A 21,276-nucleotide genomic window follows, 5' to 3' on the forward strand; every position below is an offset into this window, starting at 1 on the left:
ATTGACCACTAAATGGTAACACCCCAATAAGTTTTTCAACTTGTTTAAGTCGGGGTCCACGTTAATCAATTCATGGTAATCATGGTAATTATGTGTCCTAGGTTTGACCCAAAAACCTAAATTGTCCTTATATTAGCTGCATTACCCAACCTCGTCTGAAAAAGTAAGAAGTCTCGGTTAATTTTTGTGCTTTGTGGCAACCGTAAGGAAGTGTCTGTTCGTGTGTGCAAAGCACTTTGAAGACAGCGGTTTTACCAACCTCCGACAGTATGCAGGATTTTACCCGTAACTAAATTGACTGGCGGGGTCAGTCCCTACTATTTATGGCAATGGTGGAGACAATGAAGCGGTAAATCAAACAATAGTACTATAGCTTGACAATTTCAAATGATATGTTAGCGATGTTACACTGCAAATTAACCGGACTGCATGTTTCTTTACAAATACAAAGAGGCTATGTATAACGCATAATTATTTAACAATACATAGCCCTTTATAACTCTAGCTTTATTGCACTGAAAGGCATTTCAAGAGGACGCTACTAAACTAACCTTTGAGATGTGTTTATTTCAAGCCTCACTTCTGAAGTTACTTCCTCTTCACTTTCCTCTTGCTTCGGGTCTGACACTGGCTCCGATGTACGTTGGATGCGAAATTCCTTAGCTGTTGCCATTTCTAATAAGAAGTTGCTTATAGTTCTAATTTATTAGCATACCTTGAAATCTACAAAAATATCTAATGGTGCGGGGAAGCAGTCTCAGGCCCCTTCTAAGGTTATACAGGCTATATCCCACCTAACCTTCTCCTGGTCCACACCCACACAATGGTCGTTTAAGACCCCCTGCCCCCCTTCGTCCGCCGGCGCAACGCGACCTAGTACGCATGCGCGGAATAAGCGCACGTCATAGTCACCTCCAGTGTTGCTTTGTGTGCAACTTCTTAAATTAAATGTAACTTATCTGAACAATATCCAGCGTTGTGGTATTCCAATGAACTGGAATCCAGTGTGCTTTAATGGACATGTGGAAGTAAACAATGTGATAAAGAACATTTTACATCAATCATTCTACGGATCTAGATATCTGGTCAGGGCACTCCTCACTCTTTTGCCTTCAACTTCATTGTCCATTCCTTTTTGGTGACTTTAAATACTCTGGACCTAGACGTTGAGTCTGTGACATACATGGCGGACAATAACTGATACAGTCTGCTTTGCCAGTCCAAATGCATTCGCTGTTTTCCGTAGCCTTCGTTCGTTGGCCTGGTAATACAAACAACACGCTTCCTTTTTTTTTTTAAACCACATCAATGGGAGCCCGCATTCTCGTTGTCTCTCCTTTGACAAATGGGCAAAGTTTTTCGCTTGCCGTCTGAGATGTGTTGTATCCCAAATAGCTGCAACCGCACGTTTCCTTCTCTTAAGGCAGAGGTGTCCAAACATTTTCCAGTGAGGGCCACATAGAGAAAAATTAAAGGATGCGAGGGCCACTTTTATACATTTTGTATATGAAAAATGCTCCAACCAAAACAATGTAGCTAAACATATGCTGACATTTGAAAAAAACTTTGACATCTTAGCTTTGTGTTATAGATAACAAAGCAATAACATAATTAATGATTATTTTAATAATGATTTTATTTGTATTTATGTTAACTGTGCTCGAAAGTAAGCTTGTATTTACTAATATTGCTATACCGTCAATTAAAACGCTTTTAAGAGCTTTAGTACACTCAAAAACATATCATGTCTCACAAGAAATTTGTACACTTTTTCGTCATGACAAGACACACAGAAATCATAAAAGACCTTATACAGTAAGGTTGTCGTCCATTTTGGTTTTCAGGTCCCATTTTTTGGGGGATTTGGTCCCGTTTCATTTTTCATAGTTTTTTGTTCTAATTTGGGACCTGTTTAGTTTGTCTATAGAATGTGTCGCGGGCCGATAAAAACCGAGCTGCGGGCCGCAAATGGCCCCCAGGCCGCGCTTTGGACACCCCTGTCTTAAGGTATTCATGTGTGATTTCCACAAGCATGTAGAAGAAGGAGAAACACGGGCATGTCTGGATGACTCGCCTCCATCTTTCCAGTGGTTAGCGCCAAGTAACGTTGTGAAGCTGGCTGTGGCACGTTCTTTCTGACGTCACTTCCTCTCCGAACTCAGTTTGTGAACAATCGATGAGTCCATACAAAGCTAAGAGCCGGAGATTCATGAAATACACGGCGCACTTACCGGTGTAAAAAAAAATATCCAAGGAGGGAAACATTAAACGATGGGTTATTGTGGCTGATACCTGGTTTAGGCTAAATAATTATTTGTTTAAGGAGTTATCCAGCTTAATGTAGACATGAATTGATTAACGTGGACCCAGACTTAAACAAGTTGAAAAACGTATTTGGGTGTTTACCATTTAGTGGTCAATTGTACGGAATATGTACTGTACTGTGCAATCTACTAATAAAAGTGTCAATCAATCAATCGATCAAAGGGCCTCAGTCATTGTCCGGGAGCAAGGTCTGTAGGGGCTCATTTGCATCTAAAAAGACAGCCCCTAAACATCTCGTTTTCGAGAGAAAGTAAGAAAGTGGCTTGAAGACGGGTCTGTAAAGCAAAATTTAAGCAAGATTTTGCAACACACAGGTTATGTAGACCGCAATAAAGTGCGAATGCAATTTTGACTGTACATGTACTGTAAATTTATAATGTATTTATATATATAATAGACTGTATTTATATTATTCACATGTGAATAATGCTGTATAATAGACTCTATTTATGTTATTCACATGTGAATAATGCTGTATAATAGACTGTACTTATATTATTCACATGTGAATAATGCTGTATAATAGACTGTATTTATATTATTCACATGTGAATAATGCTGTATAATAGACTATTTATATTATTCACATGTGAATAATGCTGTATAATAGACTGTATTTATATTATTCACATGTGAATAATGCTGTATAATAGACTGTATTTATATTATTCACATGTGAATAATGCTGTATAATAGACTTTATGTTATTCACATGTGAATAATGCTGTATAATAGGCTGTATTTATATTATTCACATGTGAATAATGTTGTATAATAGACTATTTATATTATTCACATGTGAATAATGCTGTATAATAAACTGTATTTATATTATTCACATGTGAATAATGCTGTATAATAGACTATTTATATTATTCACATGTGAATAATGCTGTATAATAGACTATTTATATTATTCACATGTGAATAATGTTGTATAATAGACTTTGTTATTCACATGTGAATAATGCTGTATAATAGGCTGTATTTATATTATTCACATGTGAATAATGCTGTATAATAGACTGTATTTATATTATTCACATGTGAATAATGCTGTATAATAGACTGTATTTATATTAATCACATGTGAATAATGCTGTATAAGTGACTGTATTTATATTATTCACATGTGAATAATGCTGTATAATAAACTGTATTTATATTATTCACATGTGAATAATGCTGTATAATAAACTGTCTATATTATTCACATGTGAATAATGCTGTATAATAGACTGTATTTATATTAATCACATGTGAATAATGCTGTATAATAGACTGTATTTATACTATTCACATGTGAATAATGCTGTATAATAAACTGTATTTATATTTTTCACATGTGAATAATGCTGTATAATAAACTGTCTATATTATTCACATGTGAATAATGCTGTATAATAGACTGTATTTATATTATTCACATGTGAATAATGCTGTATAATAAACTGTCTATATTATTCACATGCAGTATAATGCTGTATAATAGACTGTATTTATATTAATCACATGTGAATAATGCTGTATAATAGACTGTATTTATACTATTCACATGTGAATAATGCTGTATAATAAACTGTATTTATATTTTTCACATGTAAAAAATGTTTATTGTCTATTGTGAGCGAACTGTGGTGCTGAATTTCCCCCTGGGATCAATAAAGTACTTTCTATTTTATTCTATTCTATTCTGTGTTCCTCAACATGTTTCATAAATGGAGTTAGTGTACCTGTATGACTTTAACGCTGGGTTGCAGAGGTTTAATGACCAGGTGTCGACCTGATGTGTAGAGGATCCTCTCAGAGTCTGGGCCCCAGGCCACAGAATATACAGGAGACGCTGGAAGAAACACAGAATTGTAAGGATTTGGAGTATTTTCAACACCACAAATGTAACTATGTGGATTGATTAGTAGTGTGTGTACATTTCTAATATACGGATTTCATGAAGGATCATTTATCAACAACCCTTCCTCTCAGAAAGTACCACATTGCCTCAAGAGTTCTTCTTCTCATCATTCAGTTTCTAGAAGGCGTACCAGCTGCAATGAGATGCGAGTGTGTGCGAGCGTGTTTACGAGTTAGGGTTTGAGGATATAGGAACATGTGCAGTGCGGGCTGACATTTAACCTCGCTCCAGGTGCGTGTGGTTTCTCACAAATGCCAACCGGTCACGTGATCTAAAAATCTGTCAAAAAGGCAAAGAAGAGCGATGACAAGTTCCTCCTTCTTGCATGTTTCAAACATCTTCTCATCACGTGCTGGGTAAGAGGAAATGGGTCAGGGCAAACACCAGGATGTACCACAGCAGATGTGGATGGGCTATGCAGCAGTGCTACTCCATCCAGGTGTTTCACACATTGTTCAGCATCCCACTACCCAGCATAACTTTCTTCAAAAACACTTAAAAACATTCCAATATAGCGGATCTAAATGAGCCATTGCCCTTCGCCAGGTTCTCTCATTCAACAAGAGTTTGACATCCATATCCAAAAAGCTGCTAAGTTAACAAGGGAGTCATCTGTAATTAGGAGTGTATTCCTTCAGAAGTACATTATGACGCATTTGAACACCTAAATACAGGATTGGAGGACTGTCAATCAATGTTGACTTATATAGCCCTAAATCACCAGTAAGGGCTGCACAAGCCTCAACGACTACATCAGCAAGTGTTGTGCTCAGGGCCGCGTTAACCTAAGGGGGCCCCGGGGTTGAGGGTTTTTTTGTTTACATTCAGGAGCGTTAGCTCCCTGTTAGCAGTTAGCTATTGTATCCTCCTGGTGTGTAGTGAAGCATGTTTAGCTATTCCTCGTCCTGCGGGGATGTTACTTGTAAGAAGCAATTTATTTGTCCCCATGGAGGCGAGGATTAGTGATTTAGTAGGGTGTAAAACACTGCGGAGGGACGTTAGCTTTAGTGCTTACTAGAGATGTCTGATAATGGCTTTTTGGCCGATATCCGATATTCCGATATTGTCCAACTCTTAATTACAGATTCCGATATCAACCGATACCGATATATACAGTCGTGGAATGAACACATTATTGTGCCTAATTTTGTTGTGATGCCCCGCTGGATGCATTAAAGCAGGGGTCACCAACGCGGTGCCCGCGGGCACCAGGTAGCCCGTAAGGACCAGATGAGTAGCCCGCTGGCCTGTTCTAAAAATAGCTCAAATAGCAGCACTTACCAGTGAGCTGCCTCTATTTTTTTAATTTTATTTATTTACTAGCAAGCTGGTCTCGCTGTGCTCGACATTTTTAATTCCAAGAGAGACAAAACTCAAATAGAATTTGAAAATCCAAGAAAATATTTTAAAGACTTGGTCTTTACTTGTTTAAATAAATTCATGATTTTTTTTACTTTGCTTCTTATAACTTTCAGAAAGACAATTTTAGAGAAAAAATACAACCTTAAAAATGATTTTAGGATTTTTAAACACATATACCTTTTTACCTTTTAAATTCCTTCCTCTTATTTCCTGACAATGTAAATCAATGTTCAAGTAAATTTATTTTTTTTATTGTAAAGAATAATAAGTACATTTTAATTTAATTCTTCATTTTAGCTTGTGTTTTTTCGACGAAGAATATTTGTGAAATATTTCTTCAAATTTATTATGATTAAAATTCAAAAAAATTATTCTGGCAAATCTAGAAAATCTGTAAAATCAAATTTAAATCTTATTTCAAAGTCTTTTGAATTTCTTTTAACATTTTTGTTCTGGAAAATCTAGAAGAAATAATGATTTGTCTTAGTTAGAAATATAGCTTGGTCCAATTTGTTATATATTCTAACAAAGTGCAGATTGGATTTTAACCTATTTAAAACATGTCATCCAAATTCTAAAATCAATCTTAATCAGGAAAAATTACTAATGATGTTCCATAAATTATTTTTTTAATTTTTTCAAAAAGATTCGAATTAGCTAGTTTTTCTCTTCTTTTTTTCGTTGAATTTTGAATTTTAAAGAGTCGTAATTGAAGATGAACTATGTTTCAAAATTTAATTGTCATTTTTTTCGTGTTTTCTCCTCTTTTAAACCGTTCAATTAAGTGTAAATATCATTAATTATTAATAATAACATAGAGTTAAAGGTAAATTGAGCAAATTGGCTATTTCTGGCAATTTATTTAAGTGTGTATCAAACTGGTAGCCCTTCGCATTAATCAGTACCCAAGAAGTAGCTCTTGCTTTCAAAAAGGTTGGTGACCCCTGCATTAAACAATGTAACAAGGTTTTCCAAAATAAATCAACTCAAGTTATGGAAAAAAATGCCAACATGGCACTGCCATATTTATTATTGAAGTCACAAAGTGCATGATTTTTTTTAACATGCCTCAAAACAGCAGCTTGGAATTTGGGACATGCTCTCCCTGAGAGAGCATGAGGAGGTTGAGGTGGGCGGGGTTGGGGGGGTCTTGTAGGGGGTAGCAGGGGGTGTATATTGTAGCGTCCCGGAAGAGTTAGTGCTGCAAGGGATTCCGGGTATTTGTTCTGTTGTGTTTATGTTGTGTTACGGTGCGGATGTTCTCCCGAAATGTGTTTGTCAGTCTTGTTTGGTGTGGGTTCACAGTGTGGCGCATATTTGTAACAGTGTTAAAGTTGTTTATACGGCCACCCGCAGTGTGACCTGTATGGCTGTTGACCAAGTATGAGTTGCATTCACTTGTGTGTGTGAAAAGCCGTAGGTAATATGTGATTGGGCCGGCATGCAAAGGCAGTGCCTTTAAGGCACGCCCTATCTGGGTGGAAATCGGGACAAATTCGGGAGAATGGTTGCCCCGGGAGATTTTCGGGAGGGGCACTGAAATTCGGGAGTCTCCCGGGAAAATGGGGAGGGTTGGCAAGTATGACTGGGAGACGCAACTGCTCTGTACTTCTCCCTACGTCCGTGTACCACTCCGTACAGCGGCGTTTTAAAAAATCATACATTTTACTTTTTGAAACCGATATCGATAATTCCCGATATTACATTTTAAAGCATTTATCGGCCGATAATATCTCTACACTTTACTTGTGTTACTGTATGTAAAAAACCTGCACGGTAACAACGTAATTTCCCCATTGTGGGATGAATAAAAGTCTATCCTACCTCATCCTAACTTCTTATTACACTTTAAAAATGATCTGATCTTACCTTGGGTGGCTAGTGTTGAACGCAGCATTCCACTTTTGGACCAGTTCTTGATCTGCCCATCTTCTCCAGCTAAGCGGGTGCCGTACAGAAGGGAATCATTTTTCAGTTGGACTATTTTTAACATGGCTACTTTTGTGGAATTCCCTACGTACCTGTGACAAGCGCAGTCCCGTCATGGTTCCATCGGCCTGCTAAAACGGCTCCTTTGTGAGCTTCGACGCTCTTCTCGATGCGCCCCGTCTTGGAGGCAAGGTGGAACTTCCCTGCAAAGACAAAAAAAGAGGCCTGAGTTCAGACTGATACACAAAATCCTACATTTTTAATTCAGTTAAAAACACACTTTGAAGCAGGTTTATTTCCTCACAGCTGAATAATAGACAAAGCTATAATGCAGGTCTAGTCAACTGGCAACCAGACGGCCAAATTTGGCCCAGGAATGACCCCCGAGACCAGTTCAAAACTTGGGAGACAAATTCCTAAAAACCCTACAGTGCTCCTGCTGTATGGAGAAACTTGAACCACTGTAAATATATTAGCAGATCCTTGCATTGACATTTTAACCTTGATAGCAAACATAAAACTGGGATCCAAACTTGTCATTTACATAACTGAGGCGTTCATCTAACTTCTCTCCTTTTTGGAAGTTACAATTTTCTTTTGTATTGTGATTTAAGTAGCCAAGGTCCAACCATTGGTGTTTCCTTCATCAGCATTAACCAATAGCTATTGTGTTTGGTTTCTCCAAAGTAGGCTTATAAAAATACAAAAAGAGAGATTGGTAACAAAGTCAGAAAGAAAAAGAAAGCTGCTGACATTTCATTACTTATTAGCCAGACTGCCAGAGAAAATTGCTGTATCAGTTTTGGGGGAGTTGCACTTTTATGCAAGCCTACACTGCTATTAGTATTCTGACCACATACTATATTGCCTGACATAAAAAATGTATCGCCATGCTGTGTGTTTGTTTCTGATGCAGAATTAGGAGAGACTGTGCTGTCCGATGCCTTTTACAGTGGGATCCGACACAGCAGTCTACATTTAAACACTGGAAATCCCTTTGTCACTTTTCATAAGTACATAATTATACTGAACATTTTATCATCCAGCACATATTCCCTTTTGTATTATTTAATTGTATGTTATGCAATACTATTGTCCTATTATTATAACAATTTGGCAATGTTACTTTTCAATACTGTGCTTAAACTGATGTAAATAAAAATAAAAAACCCAAAACCGGTGAAGTTGTCACGTTGTGTAAATGGTAAATAAAAACAGAATACAATGATTTGCTAATCCTTTTCAACTTATATTTAATTGAATAGACTGCAAAGACAAGATATTTAACGTTCAAACTGGTGCACTTTGTTATTTTTTGCAAATGTTAGCTCATTTGGAATGTGATGCCTGCAACTTGTTTCAAAAAAGCTGGCACAAGTGGCAAAAAAGACTGATAAAGTTGAGGAATGCTCATCAAACACTTATTTGGAACATCCCACAGGTGAAGAGGCTCATTGGGAACAGGTGGGTGCCATGATTGGGTATAAAAGCAGCTTCCATGACATGCTCAGTCATTCACCAACAAGGACGGGGCGAGGGTCACCACTTTGTCAACAAATGCCTGAGCAAATTGTCCAACCGTTTAAGAACAACATTTCTCAACCAGCTATTGCAAGGAATTTAGGGATTTCACCATCTACGGTCCGTAATATCATCAAAAGGTTCAGAGAATCTGGAGAAATCACTGCACGTAAGCGGCACTGCATCAAAAACCGACAGTGTGTAAAGGATATCACCACATGGGCTCGGGAACACTTCAGAAAACCACTGTCAGTAACTACAGTTGGTCACTACATTTGTAAGTGCAAGTTAAAACTCTACTATGCAAAGCCAACGCCATTTATCAACAACACCCAGAAACGCCGCCGGCTTCGCTGGGCCCGAGCTCATCTAAGATGGACTGATGCAAAGTGGAAAAGTGTTCTGTGGTCTGACGAGTCCACATTTCAAATTGTTTTTGGAAACTGTGAAGGTCGTTTCCTCCGGACCAAAGAGGAAAAGAATCATCCGGATTGTTATAGGCGCAAAGTTGAAAAGGCAGCATGTGTGACGGTATGGGGGTGTATTAGTGCCCAAGGCATGGGTAACTTACACATCTGTGAAGGCACCATTAATGCTGAAAGGTACATACAGGTTTTGGAGCAACATATGTTGCCATCCAAGCAACGTTACCATGGACGCCCCTGCTTATTTCAGCAAGACAATGCCAAGCCACATTCTGTACGCGCTACAACAGTGTGGCTTCGTAGTAAAAGAGTGCAGGTACTAGACTGGCCTGCCTGAAAATGTGTGGGGCATTGTGAAGCATAAAATACGACAACGGAGACCCCGGACTGTTGAACAACTTAAGCTGTACATCAAGCAAGAATGGGAAAGAATTCCACCTGATAAGATTCAAAAATGAGTCTCCTCAGTTTCAAAACGTTTACTGAGTGTCGTTAAAAGGAAAGGCCATGTAACACAGTGGTAAAAATGCCCCTGTGACAACTTTTTTGAAACATGTTGCAGGCATCAAATTCCAAATGAGCTAATATTTGCAAAAAATAACATTTACCAGTTCAAACGTCAAAAGTATCTTGTCTGTGCAGTCTATTCAATTAAATATAAGTTGAAAAGGATTTGCAAATCATTGTATTCTGTTTTTATTTACCATTTACACAACATGCCAACTTCCCTGGTTTTGGGTTTTGTAACAACATTGTACACATTCATAAGCAAACATTGAGGTGACTGCACAGTAGCATACATGGTTGGCATCTGTCAGGAGATCAAGGGTTCAAACGTCTCTGCAAAAACACACTTCCCATGCTTAATGTGGCTTTTCTCCGGATTCTCTATCTTCCTCACACCTCACAAAAACATGCGAGTTAGGCTCATTGGAAATGGACTGATAAATAAAGACTTACCGTCAGTGCTGGTTAGCACAAAGACCTCGGCCGAAGTCTGCTTCTTGCCACCGACAGTCTTAGGGAACCAGTGCAGGTCAATCGGGTAGAAGCCTTCTGGTAATTTGACGACGAGGCTGGTCTCGCTGGTCAGAAGGTTCCACCTGAGGATCTGGTGGTCATCACTGCAGGAGTACAACTCATCAGCTGTGGTCCAGCCTATGCAGCTCACTAGCTCCCTATGTGGGCTCATATTAAGGAGAATGGTCAAATCACATTAGGTGAGCAGGTTTAACCTTCTAAAACGACCACACCCCAGTACATAGGGAAACTTATATCAATATACACATGCTATCAAATCAAATCAACTTTATTTATAAAGCACATTTAAAATTGACCACAGGGGTAGCCAAAGTGCTGTACAATGGGCAGGTTAAAAATAATACGAGAACCGAGCAAACACAACACGATAAAAAATAAATAAATAAAATATAAAAACAGGTTCACAGCAGGTGTATTATGGGGTGCCATTGCAGGATGGGTATCACTCAGTGTTAAAAGCCATGGAATAAAAGTATGTTTTTAAGAGAGATTTAAAAACAGGAAGAGAAGAGGCTTGTCTAACACTCAGAGGTAGGTCGTTCCAGAGCTTGGGAGCAGCAGCGGCGAAAGCTCTGTCACCTCTAAGCTTCAGCCTTGTGTCCGGGACCGTCAGTAGCAGCTGATCGGCTGATCTTAGGGATCGGGTGGGGCAGTAAGGCTGAAGGAGGTCGGAGAGATATGTTGGCGCGAGGTGGTTTAGACATTTAAAAACAAATAAAAGGAGTTTAAAATTGATTCTGTAACGCACAGGGAGCCAGTGAAGGGACGCTAATATAGGAGTGATGTGCTCACGTCTGCGGGTCTGTGTTAGCAGACGAGCAGCAGAGTTCTGCACGAGCTGCAGGCCTGGCTAATGCCTACATACAGGGCACTGCGGTAGTCTAAACGAGTCGAGATAAAGGCGTGGATTAATTTCTCGAGATCATGTCCTGATAGAAGCGGTTTCACTTTCGCTATTTGGCGTAATTGATAAAAGCTTTTTTGTACGACGCTGCTGATTTGTTTTTTTCGAATTTAAAATCTGAGTGGAACTTTACCCCCAGGTTTGTGACACAGTCGCCGAGATACGGGGTCAGAGTGCCGAGGTCAACGTTGGGGGAGGGGGAGCGACTTGGACCGAACAACATAACTTCTGTTTTGTCTTCATTTAGGCTCAGGAAGTTAGCTGAAAGCCAGGCTTTGATGTCGTGCAGGCAGTCAATAAGACGTTGACCCGTGTTATTTTGTGCCATGGGAAAATAAATCTGGCAATCATCGGCATAAAAATGAAATGCAATATCGTACTTCCTAAAAATAGAACCAAGATGCTATATATTGAGGGCTTGGTTGTTGGGTTTTTTTTACAATGCATTGTCGGCAGCCATATTGGTAGGCTTTGTTATGTTATGACAGCACTACACGCACCATATTCAAATTATTCAGTGTAAAACAACATTGCCACGGAGAAAAACTGCGAGTCACGAGATAAGATGAGATTTCTCATTGGATGTGACGATGCTTACCAAATCGACAAGTCTTAGTGGAGTAGATATCACGACATCTTCCAGGATGTTTCGTACACGGTCAACTACCGTATTTTTCGGAGTACAAGTCGCACCGGAGTATAAGTCACAGCTGCCGAAAATGCATAATAAAGAAGGAAAAAAACATATATAAGTCGCACTGAAGTATAAGTCGCATTTTTGGGGAAATTTATTTGATGAAACCCAACACCAAGAATAGACATTTTGATTGATTGATTGAAACTTTTATTAGTAGATTGCACAGTACAGTACATATTCTGTACAATTGACCACTAAATGGTAACACCCCAATAAGTTTTTCAACTTGTTTAAGTCGGGGTCCACGTTAATTAATTCATGGTAAAAGGCAATTTAAAATAAATAAAGAATAGTGAACAACAGGCTGAATAAGTGTACGTTATATGAGGCATAAATAAGCAACTGAGAAGGTGCCTGGTATGTTAACGTAACATATTATGGTAAGAGTCATTCAAATAACTATAACATATAGAACATGCTATACGTCAGGGGTCACCAACGTGGTGCCCGACATTTTTAATTCTAAGAGAGACAAAACTCAAATAGAATTTGAAAATCCAAGAAAATATTTTAAAGACTTGGTCTTCACTTGTTTAAATAAATTCATTAATTTTTTTACTTTGCTTTTTATAACTTTTAGAAAGACAATTTTAGAGAAAAAATACAACCTTAAAAATGATTTTAGGATTTTTAAACACATATACTTTTTTACCCTTAAATTCCTTCCTCTTCTTTCCTGACAATTTAAATCAAAGTTCAAGTAAATTTATTTTTTTTATTGTAAAGAATAATAAATAAATTTTAATTGAATTCTTCATTTTAGCTTCTGTTTTTTCGATGAAGAATATTTGTGAAATATTTCTTCAAACTTATTATGATTAAAATTCAAAAAAATTATTCTAGAAAATCTGTAGAATCAAATTTGAATTTCAAAGTCTTTTGAATTTCTTTTAAAATTTTTGTTCTGGAAAATCTAGAAGAAATAATGATTTGCCTTTGTTAGAAATATAGCTTGGTCCAATTTGTTATATATTCTAACAAAGTGTAGATTGGATTTTAACCTATTCAAAACATGTCATCAAAATTCTAAAATTAATCTTAATCAGGAAAAATTACTAAAGATGTTCCATAAATTAATTTTTTTAATTTTTTCAAAAAGATTCGAATTATCTAGTTTTTCTCTTCTTTTTTTCGGTTGAATTTAGAATTTTAAAGAGTTGAAATTGAAGATAAACTATGTTTAAAATTTTAATTGTCATTTTTTTGTGTTTTCTCCTCTTTTAAACCGTTCAATTAAGTGTAAATATCATTAATTATTAATAATAACATAGAGTTAAAGGTAAATTGAGCAAATTGGCTATTTCCGGCAATTTATTTAAGTGTGTATCAAACTGGTAGCCCTTCGCATTAATCAGTACCCAAGAAGTAGCTCTTGCTTTCAAAAAGGTTGGTGACCCCTGCTATACGTTTACCAAACAATCTGTCACTCCTAATCGCTAAATCCCATGAAATCTTATACGTCTAGTCTCTTACGTGAATGAGCTAAATAATATTGTTTGACATTTTGCGGTAATGTGTTAATCATTTCACACATAAGTCGCTCCTGAGTATAAGTCGCACCCCCGGCCATACTATGAAAAAAACTGCGCCTTATAGTCCGAAAAATACGGTACTTCATTTTTCAGCCAAGCCCATTGTACACCTTGAAGGACGTTTAGATCAGATTCTAGCAAACTATGACCGGTTTGTGACATCCGTGTTAATCTTTATAAACCCAGTGGACATCGTGTTGTCGTTGTGGCTCGTGCAGCCCTTTGAGACACTCGTGATTTAGGGATATATAAGCAAACATTGATTGATTGATTGATTGTCAAGGCTAGAGTCATGCGCTCTCAGAAATGATCCGACGCAGGTTTGACAGGTTTGACCTCGGCCGAGTCATACCAAAGACTATAAAAATGGCTTGTCAAGACTTTGCAAAACAAGTAAAATTAGCTAACCTCAATGAACCCAAGAATACCTTAAAATAAGTATATTCTCATTAATAACAAGTGCACTTTTCTTGGTAGAAAAAACAAATATGAGACCTTTTTTCTCGATATGTTGAAAAATATTAGTAAATATAATATATAAGAAATGAATACTTTGAAAAAGTAGTTTTATACTTGTGAGTGTTGATGACACAGCTTTGCAACACTTGATATTCTAGTTTCAAGCATGTTTTACTCAATATAGGTCATCAAATCTGTAATATCTTACTGAGATCATTTAGGACCAAAATACTTAAAACTAGAGATGTCCGATAATATCAGACTGCCGATATTATCTGCCGATAAATGCTCTAAAATGTAATATCGGAAATGATCGGTATCGGTTTCAAAAAGTAAAATGTATGACTTTTTAAAACACCTCTGTGTACACGGACGTAGGGAGAAGTACAGAGCGCCAATAAACCTTAAAGGCACTGCCTTTGCGTGCCGGCCTAATCACATAATATCTACGGCTTTTCACACACACAAGTGAATGCAAGGCATACTTGGTCAACATCCGTACAGGTCACACTGCGGGTGACCGTATAAACAAGTTTAACACTGTTACAAATATGCGCCACACTGTGAACCCACACCAAACAAGAATGACAAACACATTTCGGGAGAACATCCGCACCGTAACACAACATAAACACAACACAACAAATACCCAGAACCCCTTGCAGCACTAACTCTTCCGGGACGCTACAATATACACCACCCCCCCACCTCAACCTCCTCATGCTCTCTCAGGGAGAGCATGTCCCAAATTCCAAGCTGCTGTTTTGAGGCATGTTCAAAAAAATAATGCACTTTGTGACTTCAATAATAAATATGGCAGTGCCATGTTGGCATTTTTTTTCCATAACTTGAGTTGATTTATTTTGGAAAACCTTGTTACATTGTTTAATGCATCCAGCGGGGCATCACAACAAAATTAGGCATAATAATGTGTTCATTCCACGTCTGTATATATCGGTATCGCTTGATATCGGAATCGGTAATTAAGAGTTGGACAATATCGGCAAAAAAGCCATTATCGGACATCTCTACTTAAAACAAGTAAAACACTCTAACATAAAATCTGCTTAGTGAGAAGAATGATCTTATCAGACAGAAAATAAGCAAATATCAGCCTTAATTGAGATATTTCATCTTACTTAGATTTCAGTTTTGGCAGTGTCTTTTTAGCAAGCCTCTTCAAGCCATGGTATATGAAGTTAAAAAGCAGGATTATGTCCTGGGGTGGACAACAAAAGGGTAAGAATGAGACATTGAAGACATCAACAAAAGGTAAAGGATATGTTTAGGCTCCTTCAGCAGGGATGTTTTCAATCGCATTGTCGGAATCGATGATGCGGATTCCTGTGAAAAGAAACAATTAGGCCGACATTTAGTGTGAGCATGTTAGTATGATGATGTTATAAGAAAAGGAGTAGAAATAGAGAAGAGTTGTTAGGTGGTTGCTATGTTACCTGACTGTGTTGCGAGGACTGGCCGTCTTATCTTCGTGCAGTGACGCTATGCTAACCTCACCTTCCCATTAAAAATGCTCATCATTTTTACCGTTGGAAATAAATATCGTAGTCGCGGTTGACTCCCCCCCCGAGTCGTTCAATAAGTGTGGTTTGCGTGTTCTTTAAACTAACAGGCGAGTTAGTTTGCGATGGCAGCAACACTCTGACGCCATTTTAATCTGGGTCACGTGCTTCAATGGCACTTCTCGCGAGAGTTGCAAGTCAGCTCCCTGACAGGGGATACTTTGAAGTAGTAACACGTTGAATCCTTATAGCAGTGTTTTTCAACCTTTTTTTAACCAAGGCACATTTTTTTCATAAAAAAATACAGAGGCACACCACCAGCAGAAAATGTTAAAAAAATGAAACTCCACCAGGTTGTTGTGCCTTATCTTGAGTTTGTTGTTGTTTCCTGTGTGTAGTGCTTTAGTTTCGGTCTTGCGCTGTTATTTTGGTGACCCTTCCTTTTTTGTTGGTGTTCTCCTATAGCAGCTCCATGCCTTCCTTTGAGCGCTATTGCCCGCACCTGCTTTGTTTTTTCGCAATCAAGACTATTGAAGTTGTGCGTACGCTATCCTTCTTTGTGGGGACATTGTTGATTGTCATGTCATGTACGGGATGTGCTTTGTGGACGCCGTCTTTGCTCCACACGCTGTAAGTTTTTGCTGTCGTCCAGCATTCTGTTTTTGTTGACTTTGTAGCCAGTTCAGTTTTACTTTTGTTTTACATAGCCATCCCTATGCTTCAGTGCCTTTTCCTAGCGGGACTCGCCTTTTGTTGATTTTTGGTTTAAGCGTTACATACCTTTTTACCTGCACGCTGTGCTCTGCATATTGGGATCACGACAAACCATCCTCAACACATTCCGACTTCTACAAAGCTATGAACTACCTGCTGCCACCTACTGATATGGAGTATTACATGGTTACCCTGCCAAGCTCTACACAGCACAGGCACTAGACAACGGCACATTGTTATGATTATTGACTTGCAAAAAATATTTTTGGGACCAATTAGGTGAAGTTGTATAATTTCCCACGGCACACCAGGCAATATTTCACGGCACACTAGTGTGCCGCGGCACAGTGGTTGAAAACCACTGCCTTATAGCTCCTCTTTTCTGCTGTAAAACAATTGTGAATGATCCACTTGACACTCCTTTTAATCAGAAAAATAACAGAAAAATCCGCAGCTTATTCCAAAATGATTGCCTGTCTCCTATGTACAAACCCCGTTTCCATATGAGTTGGGAAATTGTGTTAAGATGTAAATATAAACGGAATACAATGATTTGCAAATAATTTTCAACCCATATTCAATTGAATGTACTACAAAGACAACATATTTGATGTTCAAACTCATAAACTTTAATTTTTTTTTTGGCAAATAATAATTAACTTAGAATTTCCTGGCTGCAACACGTGCCAAAGTAGTTGGGATAGAACGCTCTCCACCACCGGCTTTATTTGAGAGACATGGACCACAGGATGTCGCTTGACCAAGGGTGGGAGAGCCAGTTTAACAGAAACTGGGTTGATTAAGGAAATGATGGGAAAAGGACCAACAAAACGGGGTGCTAATTTTTTAGACGGTACCTGGAGGCTGAGGTCCTTAGCGAGTAACATGACCTTTTGTCCAGGCTGGTAAGAAGGGGCCGGGATACGGTGTCTGTTGGCACTGCGACACATCCTCTCTGATGCCTTAACTAGGGCCGTACGAGCGGCTCTCCACACCCTCTGACACCTTTTGATGTGGGCCCTGGTAGAAGGTACCCCGATCTCGAGTTCCTGCTGGGGAAACATAGGGGGTTGGTAACCCAAAGAACACTCAAAAGGGGACATACCGGTGACCACAGCCTTGACCTTCTCAGGGTCAGCCCTGACGTGCCCCTTCTCCACAATGAAGCCCAGAAAATCCATAGATGAGGCGTGAAAAAGGCATTTCTCCGCCTTGACAAACAGTCTGTTCTCGAGAAGACGCTGAAGGACCAAACAAACATGCTGTTGATGCTCCTGCGGGTTGCGAGAAAAAATAAGGATGTCGTCCAAGTAGACAACAACAAACTGGTCCAGCATGTCACGAAGAATGTCATTGACCAGTGTCTGAAAAACAGCAGGAGCATTGGTAAGACCAAAAGGCATAACTCTGTACTCGTAGTGGCCAAGGTGAGTATTAAACGCTGTTTTCCATTCATCCCCCTCTTTAATCCGAACCAAGTGGTATGCGTTGCGAAGGTCGAGTTTATTGAAGATGGTAGCTGGTGCCAGGGGTTCAAAAGATGTGTTTAGAAGTGGCAGTGGGTACTTGTTCTTGATGGTTATGTTGTTGAGGTGCCGGTAGTCAATGCAGGGTCGCAAGGACCCGTCCTTCTTAGTCACAAAGAAAAACCTCGCAGCCACAGGGGATTTAGCAGGGGTTATGATACCGGAAGCCAGAGATTCTGTTATGTAATTCTTCATGGCTTCTTTTTCGGGAAGAGACAGGTTGTACAGCCGACTAGAAGGCAGGGATGCCCCAGGAAGCAGCTCGATAGTGCAGTCATATGGTCTATGCGGCGGGAGAGATAGAGCACGTTCCTTGCTGAATACTTCAGCGAGGTCATGATAGAACTCAGGAATGGTAGAGAGGTCGACCTGGTGGTTAGTAGATTGAATAGTTCTGCTGGGGGCCGAGGCTGACTTCAAGCAGTTAGCGTGACAAAGGGTGCTCCAAGCCATTATCTCTCCGGAGGTCCATGAAATGTGAGGATTATGTTGCTTCAACCATGCTCTTCCTAGGACAACTGGAGTGAAAGGGGCCTCCAAAACCCAGAAACGGATGGTTTCAGAATGGTTTCCGGATAAGGTGAGAAGCAGCGGTTCTGATCGGTGTCTGATAGGACCCAATGGACGTCCGTCCAGAGCTTGAGCAGGAAGGTCCTTGTCCAAGGATACCAGATGAATCTTGTTTTGTTGGGCAAAGCCGTAGTCCATAAGACTATCGTCCGCCCCGGAGTCCAAAAAAACTTTAACTCCAACTCTCTTGTTGTTCCAAGTTAAGGACACGGAAAACAGGATGCCTGGGTTCTCTTGTCCCCGGGGGAGTGTCGAATGGCTCACCAGGATCCCCCTTGCTGGTGAGCCTGGTCTTTTAGTAGTGCCGGACAGTAGCGGACTATGTGTCCCGCACCCCCACAGTAAAGGCAGAGATGTTGCCTCATCCTTCTCTCCCTCTCCCCCGTCCCCTAACGGGTTCTTCCTACTTGCATGGGTTTGGTGGTTGAAACCGCAACAGGTAATGGTGTCGGTTGTCCTCCAAATGGCTGAAAGACGGGAGATGAGGTCGTAGCCAGGGTTCTCCTAGCGACGCTCCGGGATGTCTCGGTTGCTCGCTCCACAAGTCTCTGATCATACTGGAGTGCCAAGTCAATGAGGCCTCTGCTAGAGGTTGGTCTATCCCTCAGCAGACCGTCCTTGATTTCTTCGGCGAGTCCCTGACGAAAAGCACTTTGGAGGGCTTTGTCGTTCCAGCCGCTGTCTGCTGCAATGGTCCGGAACTCAAGGGTGTAAGCTGCCACCGAGCGAGTTCCTTGCCGAACGGTGTGCAAGCGTCCTGCGGCATCCCCCCATCCTTGGGGTGGTCGAAGACAGCCAAAAATTCGGACCGGAAGGCTGAGTAGTCGTGCCGAGGCCCAGTGACTTGTCCAAAGCTGCAGTAGCCCACTTGAGAGCACGTCCGGCAAACAGCGAAAAAATAAATGCAATTTTGGCCCCATCGGTAGTGTAACGCGAGGGTTGGTGCAAAAAAATAAACTCACATTGCACCAAAAACCCCCTCCAGAGCTCAAAATTACCTACTCAGTGGCCTAGTGGTTAGAGTGTCCGCCCTGAGATCGGTAGGTTGTGAGTTCAAACCCCGGCCGGGTCCTACCAAAGACTATAAAAATGGGACCCATTACCTCCCTGCTTGGCACTCAGCATCAAGGGTTGGAATTGGGGGTTAAATCACCAAAAATGATTCCCGGGCGCGGCTACGCTGCTGCCCACTGCTCCCCTCACCTCCCAGGGGGTGATCAAGGGGATGGGTCAAATGCAGAGGACAAATTTCACCACACCTAGTGTATGTGTGACAATCATTGGTACTTTAACTTTAACTTTAAAATCACCCTCAAAAGGCTTAGGGCTAGCAATCTTGGGCTCTCGGCTAAAGAAAGCGCTACCGGAGCTAGTAGCTGGTGTAGCATACTGTCCTGTTACCAAGTCTTGCACTGGGCTGGGGACTAGCTCGTCCAACTTGGTTGGGGGCGTGGTTGTTTACCGCTAGAATTCACCAACTCGAGTATTTCATATATATTTCATATATATATATATATATATATATATATATATATATATATATATATATATATATATATATATATATATATATATGTATATATATATATATATATATATATATATATATATATATATATATATATATATATATATATATATATATATATATGAAATACTTGACTTTCAGTGAATTCTAACTATATATATATATTTAAAAATATTTTTTGCAAACCAGTAACTATGTCATGATCCGTGGTCCGGATCATGTTTTGCTATGTTCTGTTAGTTTTGGACTCCATAGTTCCTGTTTTTGTGCACCCTTGTTTGTTTGTTACCATGGTTACTTATTATTTCCACCTGTCTCTGATTAGTGTTCGCCCGTTCACCTGCTTCCCGAGCACTAATCAGAGGCATTATTTAAGCTTACCTTTGCCGGTCAGTCGGCCTGGCGTCATTGTTTGCTTCATGCAACATGTCAACGTAAGTTTTGCTTGTCTCCCAGCCAATGCTAAGTGGTAGCCTTGTCTACGTAAGTTTTGCTTGTTTCTAGTCCATGCTAAGTGGTAGCTTAGTTTTTAGTGCGATCAGCACATTATTCCTTTTGCTTGTTTTCTGTTTTTGGTACTTCGCGTTATTTTGGAGAATAAATCATGTTCTTACCTGCACGCTTTGTCCGGAGTGGTCCGTCTGCAACCCGGGAGAATGAACCCCGCAGTAAGCTGCGAAAACCCCGTCGTGACAAATTATAGTCTGCAAATGATGTGTTGTTGTTGAGTGTCGGTGCTGTCTAGAGCTCGGCAGAGTAACCGTGTAATACTCTTCCATATCAGTAGGTGGCAGCAGGTAGCTAATTGCGTTGTAGATGTGGGAAACAGCGGGAGGCAGTGTGCAGGTAAAAAAGTGTCTAATGCTTACACCAAAAATAAACAAAAAGTGAGTGCTCCTAAGAAAAGGCATTGAAGCTTAGTGAAGGCTATGCAGAACGAAACTAAAACTGAACTGGCTACAAAGTAAACAAAAACAGAATGCTGGACGACAGCAAAGACTTACTGTGGAGCAAAGACGGCGTCCACAAAGTACATCCGAACATGACATGACGATCAACAATGTCCCCACAAAGAAGGATAAAAACAACTGAAATATTCTTGATTGCTAAAACAAAGTAGATGCGGGAAATATCGCACAAAGGAAGACATGAAACTGCTACAGGAAAATACCAAATAAAGAGAAAAAGCCACCAAAATAGGAGCACAAGACAAGAACTAAAACACTACACACAGGAAAACAGCAAAAAGGTCCAAATAAGTCACGGTGTGATGTGACAGGTGGTGACAGTACACCTACTTTGAGACAAGAG

At 39.7% G+C, this 21,276-nt stretch overlaps 1 protein-coding gene across 1 annotated transcript in view; it reads right to left on the minus strand.

The window, feature by feature from the left end:
- Nucleotides 1-15,820, minus strand: part of ift80 (intraflagellar transport 80 homolog (Chlamydomonas)) — a 107,785-nt gene extending 91,965 nt beyond the window's left edge. The window contains exons 1-6 of the mRNA XM_062062003.1: nt 15,562-15,820; nt 15,388-15,451; nt 10,435-10,653; nt 7,621-7,731; nt 7,469-7,537; nt 4,059-4,168 (exon numbers count right to left, since the gene is read on the minus strand). Of these exons, the coding sequence (XP_061917987.1) occupies nt 4,059-4,168; nt 7,469-7,537; nt 7,621-7,731; nt 10,435-10,653; nt 15,388-15,427 (549 nt within the window). The 5' untranslated portion in view covers nt 15,428-15,451; nt 15,562-15,820. The remainder of the gene's footprint in view (nt 1-4,058; nt 4,169-7,468; nt 7,538-7,620; nt 7,732-10,434; nt 10,654-15,387; nt 15,452-15,561) is intronic.
- Between the last annotated feature and the right edge of the window lie 5,456 nt (nt 15,821-21,276).

The sequence above is a fragment of the Entelurus aequoreus genome, linkage group LG10 (genome assembly GCF_033978785.1).
Source record: "Entelurus aequoreus isolate RoL-2023_Sb linkage group LG10, RoL_Eaeq_v1.1, whole genome shotgun sequence".
Taxonomy (NCBI): Eukaryota; Metazoa; Chordata; class Actinopteri; order Syngnathiformes; family Syngnathidae; genus Entelurus; species Entelurus aequoreus.